At 42.1% G+C, this 8,101-nt stretch overlaps 1 protein-coding gene across 2 annotated transcripts in view; it reads left to right on the forward strand.

Moving 5' to 3' along the window:
• The window catches only part of Rmnd1 (required for meiotic nuclear division 1 homolog), a 42,409-nt gene extending 34,853 nt beyond the window's left edge, over window positions 1-7,556 (forward strand). The window contains exons 9-12 of one of the 2 annotated variants that reach the window (XM_005390579.2): window positions 1,621-1,697; window positions 2,906-3,026; window positions 6,741-6,857; window positions 7,230-7,556. In XM_005390579.2, coding sequence (XP_005390636.1) covers window positions 1,621-1,697; window positions 2,906-3,026; window positions 6,741-6,857; window positions 7,230-7,262 — 348 coding nt within the window. In that variant the 3' untranslated portion in view covers window positions 7,263-7,556. Of the gene's footprint in view, window positions 1-1,620; window positions 1,698-1,970; window positions 2,099-2,905; window positions 3,027-6,740; window positions 6,858-7,229 lie in introns of those variants that run through there. The other variant, XM_005390581.2, reaches the window with a different exon arrangement.
• The last annotated feature ends 545 nt before the right edge of the window (window positions 7,557-8,101 follow it).

An 8,101-nucleotide genomic window follows, 5' to 3' on the forward strand; every position in this document is an offset into this window, starting at 1 on the left:
CAGAACGATGTAACTAGTTATTTCTAGGGGAAGAGCAGCGCTGCTTTTCCAGTAAGAGGCTAGAAGTGCATGCCACAGGAAATGCTGGTGGGAGGGCACGTTAGCCTCGTCCTGTGACTGAATACCAGAGCCATCAGCTCATGGCGTCCACTCTCACTCACAGTGTGGAGTTTGAGTTCATGATTGGCAGACCCATTGTTTTGAGGCAGGTGGTAAGAAAACATACATAAACATAGTGGCAGGGAGCACATTTATGTCAGTGAGGCCGCAGAGGAGGAGAAAGAGGAACAGGGACACCAAATGCCCTTCAGGAGACTCCCCTCCCCACTTGACCTGACTCCCTCCCACAAAGCAGCACCTTCTGGAGCATGAATCAAGCCTTTGACTCCTGGCCCTTTGTGGCTGTTTTGGTTACTTTTCTCTCGTTGCTGAGACAAAATACCCAACACCAGAAATTAAGGAAGGAAAGGTTTATTTAGCTCACAGTTTGTGCAAGTTTCAGTCCATTCTCAGCTGGCTCTAAGGCAGGGTGGCACATGGCAGAGGGCAACAGTTTAAGGCAGCAGAAGACGCAAAAAGGGAGGAGCACCAGAGAGCAAGTCTCTTTCCCTCTCTTATGTTGTGTGCTGGCTGCTTGCCCCAGGGCAGGTGTAGCACTCATACCCATAATCCCAGCACTGGACTATGAATCAATCATAAACTCTACAGCCAGGGGTGGTGGCCACACCTATAATCCCAGCACTCAAGAGGCTGAGACAGGAGGATCGCTGCAAGTTCGAAACTAACCTGTGCTACAAAGTGACTAAGGCCAGCCTGAATTGCATAGCAAGACCCTGTCTCAAAAAGACAAAAAAAAAAAAAAAAACTAGAAGCCCACCCCATGACTACATGAGGCTCTAGGGGGACATCCAGACACAAACTATAACTGGGACACTCAAGGTCCAAACTACTGCAAAGGGAAATCAAACAGATAAAATGTGACAATTCTAAGCAAGAGTATGAAATCTCAGGATGAGTTAAGATATACATGTGGGACACATCATCTAAGTTTATTTACATAAAGTTAAAATTATGCCCTTTCAGAATTTGCTGGGTGGGTCCAGTTCTTACTGGAAAGATATATATATATAGTCATCCCTCAGTATCCATGGGAGATTGGCTCCAGGACCCCGCACTCTCCACCCATGATCCCCAAGCCTGTGATGCTCAACTTCATATAAATGACACAGAATCTGCAGATCACCCACACGTCTTCTTGTATACCCTAAGTCACCTGCACAGGCCTCACAATACGTAATACAGTATAAATACCAATACAGTGGCTTTCTGTTGTTTTTTGTTATTTTGTTTTGTTTACAGAACTTGGGATCAAACTAAGGGCCTCAAACTTGGCAGGCAAGTGCTGTACAACTGAGCTACAGTCCCCGCACTGTAAATGCTATGTAAATAGTTGTTACACTGTCATCCTTAGGGAATAATGACGGGGGAGTCTTGTGCATGTTCAACACAAGTGCAATGTTTTTTAAATATTTTCTACCTGTGATTAGTTGAACCCACAGATGCAGAACTCACAGGTACTGAGGGCCAACTGTGTGTGTGGTTTTGTTCTCTCTCAAATAGGCTTTAAAAGCTGGGAAGAAAGTGAAATTATCTCATAAAGAAGTTATGCAGAAAATGGGTGAACTCTTTGCTCTAAGGTAAAATTTTCTCTTATAAATAAAGTATTTCATACATTTAAGAATCTCAAGAAATCACAGCCGTATTTCCAGAGTAATGAGAAAACATTCAGGCCAGGCGTGGTGGCGCACACCTGTAATCCCAGCACTTGGGAGGCTGAAGTGGGATGATTGCTGAGTTCAAGGCTAGTTTGTGGTACATAGCGAGATACTGTCTCACAAAATAAAACAAAAGGGGAAACATTCATACCTTTGGGGAATTACAGCCATTTTCATTTCATTAATTATAAGCAGGCAGAACTCTGAGGAGCAGCAGACGGGCTGTAGTAGGACTCTACTGGAGGAAATGCAGCATGTGCAAGAAAGATCATAATTAGTCCACAATTAACCCATGGCAAGGGGCACAGGAGATATTCTTTAAGGTAGGAAGGTATATCCTAGAATGTGGTCAGTGGGAATTCCCAGTAAAAATTGTAACACTGCCCAGCCCTCTTTTAACTTCCCATTTTGAGTTTCTTCCTGCATTGCTCAGGCTGGGATTGAACTTTCGATCCCCTTCTGCCTGCCCCTCTGAGTCCTGGGATTACAGGTGTGTGCTGCCACACCTGGCTCATTTTATTGTTTAAAGTAATCTTAAGACCTCTTATATAGAAAAGGGAGAAATTAAGAGGATGTTTATGTTTGCTTGTCCAATGTTTGCATAATGAAGGAAAATATACAAAGGATACTTAATGGTGGCTACAGGTAGGGAGAAGGTGGAAATAAAATTTAACAATTTTTACCTTTTTTAAATGTCTTCCTGGTTTCTGTGACATGTCCCCTATTCCCCAAAGTCATGTGTGTATATATTGTGAAACCTCTTAAATCAACGAAATGGAAAACAAAATTTTTCTTCTCCACTTCATAAATATTTTTTTAATCTTACCAGTACATCTTGGATATACATTATGATAGCATTCATGATAGGGAATTTGTACCTGTACATGATACATCTTGGTTCTTTTTTTCCCCATCTCTTCCCCTCCCTTCAACCCATAAATTAAAGACTGAGTTAATTTAGATGGGAAATTTGAAATTGTTTTGCAAATTTTTTACTTACGTATTTGTCGTAAGTACTTTTGTAAAGATCAACATTTAAGAATACTTTCATACAGCCCCATGTAAATATGAAATAAACAATTTTTAGTTCAAGATTAATAAAAGCGTGATTTTCCCTTTTTGTTTTTAAGACACCGTATAAACTTGAGCTCAGACTTCTTGATAACTCCTGATTTCTACTGGGACCGAGAAAACCTGGAAGCACTTTATGACAAAACCTGCCAATTCCTCAGCATCACGCGAAGAGTGAAGGTATGCACTTTGCGCTTCTGTTAGGAGGGAAAAAAGATGTGCTGCTTATGAGCTGTGTGACTATGTGAAATTGTAAATGAAGCAAATGCGCTTAACTGCTCTCAGAGAAATCTAACATTCGACTTCTGTTCAGATCTCTTTCAATGTCGCCTTCTCTCGTCCTCCATATCATTGCTGTTCAGCTCTTGATGTGAAGGGATCTTCTGATACTTGTTTAAAAGACGAGTGAAGATTTGTGAGAACTGAGGCCGGATAGCGCATTAGGAAGTTCGCATCATGTTTCAAGCTAGAGCTGTTGGGGTCCTAAACTAATGTGGTGATTGTGAAAAAAGAACAAACTGCAGAAAGTATCCCGTAACATGAAGTGACTGATAAACGGAGGCCAGGGAGAGGAGAAAACAGGACTCTTCCAAGCCCTGCTACCTCGGGCTGGAAAGCAGAAAGCAGCTTCAGTCTTACCACTGTCTTCTCTGCTGACAGTACATGTTGAGAATTTCATGGTTAAACAAAGGACTCCTCTTTACTTGCAGAGTAAGATTCCTACCTTATAGCTTGGCATATTAGCTATCGCCGCTGTAACCAATTACCACAAGCCTAAAGGCTTAACACATACTTATTGCCCTAACGGTTTTGTTGCTCAGAAGCCGGGCGTAGGCGTCACCGAGAGCAAGGTGTTGGCTGGTTCCTCTCGGAAGGGTACAAGCAGGATCCGTCTCCTAGCCTTTTCCAGCTCTTCTGCCTGCATCCTGCATTCGTAGCCCGCCCTCTGTCCAGCAAAGGCAAGGGAGTGGTCCTCACGTCCTGTCATCCTAAACTCATCTACCCCCACTTCCACTTTTAAGGACCCTTCTGATTCCACTGGCCTTACCCAGATAACCAGGCTCAGCTCTCAAACTCAGCTGATCAGCAGCCTTAGTTTCATGATCTTTTTAAATTTTCCTTTGCCATGTCAATAGGTTCTAAGAGTGCCTGTGGGGTGGAAAGCGTTACTTTGACTACAGTATTTGTGGTATCACAAGTGAATGTTTAAAAGTCAGTCAGAGACATTACCACTGATACTAGTCAGAACTCCCTGCCTTGCTTTGAACACACCCTATTGTTTTTGCCACTTTCTGAAGCAGTTCTAGAAATCTTGTGTCTTTATGAGTTCTGATCAAACATGGAATGAATGCTGCTACCAAGGGCCACCCAACAAAAAGGCAGCTTTTCCAGTTATGACAGTGTCGCCGTCTGTCCTGATCACCAGATTTAGTGCTGTACAACTTTTCTCTCCTGCACTCAAAATGGCCACCAAAGGTGGACTCTGGACATAAAAGCAGACGCGACAGAGCTCAATTCAAGTACAGACAGGAAAGAGGATTTCCAGAGCTGCTTCAGGAAAGTGGCAAGAATGACGGGAGTGCATATGTTCAAAGTGAAGGGGAATAGTTTGAGGGGGGATACACAGCACTGTTACTTTAATAAATTTTAAAATTTAAACCTTTTCCGTGTTTTGATCACACCTCATGCATCGTCTTTCACAGCTATCTACTAACCGCACTTCCAAACTGTCCATCTAGCTGTGCTCGTCTGTGCTCTTTTCCTCTGCTTCAAGTTCCCTTCCCCTGCCCCTTCAACCTCCACACTCCTGTGATTCTTGCCAACGGCCTATTTAAATGTGTTCCTACCGGCTTGGCTTGAACTACCTGTGGTACGTGCATGCCTGCCCCATCAGGCGGCGTGTGCCACTGGTAGTACAAACTAATCACTTTTATTGGTCTTTCCTTACTAATAAAATTTGGGACAGTCATACATGTACCAGTGGTTCAACCAGCAGCAGGGTTTATGAATTATAAGCCCACTGTGAATGTCTTAAAGCCTAATCCCCATCCAGCAGGCTGGTGAAGCCCAGCCATTCTCCTGCCCCTTTTGCTTCCATAGTGTGCATACCTCTGCAGGTAAATCAGACACAAAGCACTCAGTAGCAGCCTTGTTTGCACATGCCAGTGTGTGCACTTTGGAACGAAGAACTATTACATGTAATAATTAGGAGACTTTGGGAAGTGTCAGGAGAGTTGTAGCAATGTATCTAATTTCTGATGTTAGTAAATTGGGTGATAAAGTGGAGGAAGAACAGAATCTGCTGTCTGTTCCTTAGTAAAAATCAAGGGCCAAGTCAGCAGTGTAATGAGAAAAGCAAGCTTAAAGATGTTGGGAAACTAGTGATGGCGAACCTTTTAAAGACGAGTGCCCAAACTGCAACCCAAAACCCCCAAAGTGCCAACACTGCAATTAAACACGAACACTGAGGTGTTTAAAAAAATACCTTATGCTTAGCTCTTGTGCCAGCAGAGGGCTGTGCATGCCTGCCGCAGCACACACACCGCAGGTTTGCCCCCATTGTTCTAGACCAAGATTAAGCAGTCAACAGAAAAATTTGGGAGGAAAGAACCATTACTCTAAAACCACACTAGAAATACAAGGTTAACTTCACACAAAAAGCACAAACATTATGTACTGCAAACACACTAATAATTTTTTTAAAACTGCACAAATGTAATTGTATATGAATGTAGTTATATATGCAGTTAAACATCAGCTATTATTGTCACGTCAGTGAAAGGAAGGTTACAAAAGCCAAACACAGACATCTCTCCTTGAATCAGCCTGCTTTGATGCAGAATCAGGGTCCCACATAATCTTAGGGTATAAATCACCCAAAAGATCAAATAGATTATTTACAGCTGGAAAAGAAAACTACTATCCAGTGACCGTAAGATCTGGGATATGGGCCTGCATGGTGTCGCATGTCTGTAACCCCAGCACTCTTGAGAGGCTGAGATAGGTTTTTGAGTCCAGCCTGGAGAACTTAACGGACTTAGCAAGACCCGGTCTCAAAAAATCAAAGTTTGAGATGGATGCAGCGTAGTGCAAAGGCCCCAGGTTCCATCAGTATGGGGGGATACAGGTGAATGTTACCCACGCAGTTCAGTGTTAGCCCTCACCGCTCACTGGTAAGACAACCTGCTCCTCTGTGCAGAATTCTAACGTGGTCAATGCACTGTCGTGACACGTCCCGTCAGTCCCGTACGTGCTTTTGTGGTTAGTTCCCACTGCACCTTCAACTTGCCCCATGAAAGAAACTATTTTTAGAATGTTCCCAGGCCTTCCAGTTCTCACTGGAAAGCACACAGAGGTATCAGGCAGCCATACGACTCCGTAATCACATCTGAGTTTTAAATTCAAAGATTCTATTTTCCACAAACTCCTACCGACAGCGTGTGAGGCATCACACTGCAGCGTCTTTGCAGTTGTGAAAGCACTGCCATCTACTGGCGAGTTTGCAGCACGTCAAGCATTAAGTACTTCAAGATAATTGTTTGTCCTTATCAGTTTATGCTTTAAAAAAAACCCAAATCTCCTTGTATGTTTAGCTGCTTTTTCTTGCTAAAAACAATGGCAGCTACCAGAAACCAGGATTTTAAAACCTTACTCTTAAATCTTCTAAACATCTTAATAGAGTAGCATGCAAGGTATTTCTTGGTTAAATCTGCATTACAAAGTGACTCCGGGTCGATTCGCTACAAAGCATTGACTGGCCCCAGTGCACAGGATGGGGGAGCAGGAGTTCCAAAGATGACTTTCGCTCCTATGCCTGTCCCAGTTTGAAGCATGTGACATTACCAATTTTCTTAAGTAAACTGTTAAACACATATGAAGATCTTCCTTGTGCAGGTCATGAACGAAAAACTCCAGCACTGCATGGAACTAACAGACCTAATGCGGAATCACCTGAATGAGAAGAGAGCGCTCCGCCTCGAGTGGATGATCGTCATTCTTATTACCATAGAGGTGGGTACCAATACTGCACTGCAGCCATTTATCACCTCTTTACAATATAGGACCTGCGACAACAAAGACATCTGCGATACAAAATTCTAACAGGGAAGAGGATGCTCCAGTGACTGACTGTCCACTTGGCAGTGAGGCTGTGTCAAGTAACTGTGTTCTGCCATTAAATGTTTATTAATTATTGTTAATTATATTCATTTAATGTAAGGTTCCACATTTTAAAAGATCCCACTTGTTAGTTCTAACAAACCTAGCTGTAAACCACACACAGTGCAACATCCCATCAGGTACCTGTGTGTCTGGTTTGCAGCGTTTTAGTTCCTATCATTAATTTCTTTGCCATGAAATTAACAGTTCTCTTTATCATCCTAGGTAATGTTTGAACTGGGACGAGTATTCTTCTAATCATGTGATAACCAAGTGTCACTGTGGGAGAGGGTCAACTTCTACAATCAAAACTAAATGTTCAGGGGGCCAGGGATATAGCTCAGTGGTACAGTGCCTGCCCAGCAAGCACAAGGTGCTGAATTTGATTCCAGACACCCAAAAGAAACCTGAACAAAGAAATTTATAAAACTAAATGTTCACTATTGCGTGATCTTATTTAATATGTATTTAATTTTTTTAAGTCAAGAAGTATATATAATGGTCTTTTTCAGTTCCTAAATATTGTTACTTAAATAAAAATTATGAAGAATCTGTTTGGGTCTGTATCACTGATAGTTCAAAAGTAAAATGGGAAAAAACTTCGGATAGCCTGTCTAGAAAACCTAAACAAAGGTTGTATCTTAACATCGAAAGACTTAAGATTTTGGACACTAACCCTTAACCTCACCTTTTAGCCAGTCTTGGCCCTGGCTAAATGAACCACACAGGAACTCAGGAGTGTTGGAATCAATATATGCAATACCAAAGCAGACTACTGATGGCAGAAATAAACTTTATATACCTATTTTAGATGACATAACGTATGACTGTTCACTGGCACTTTTATTAATCAATACTTTGTCCTTTCACTGAGTCCATTCCATTATCTTCCCCAGAGGTATTTTTGTTTCACACATATAGAGGAAATTAAAAAACATTAGCACAAATAATTTAACTTACGTACTTACCACCTTGAACTTTTTTTAAAAAGCACATCTCTATTTTCCTAATTCTGGTACATAACTCTCCTTGCCCCACTAGTCCTCACCAGGATAAACTGGACGTCCCTTTCCATATGTATTCACAGTATTACTCTG

The sequence above is a fragment of the Chinchilla lanigera genome, unplaced genomic scaffold (assembly GCF_000276665.1).
Source record: "Chinchilla lanigera isolate Chin_1 unplaced genomic scaffold, ChiLan1.0 scaffold00038, whole genome shotgun sequence".
NCBI lineage: Eukaryota > Metazoa > Chordata > Mammalia > Rodentia > Chinchillidae > Chinchilla > Chinchilla lanigera.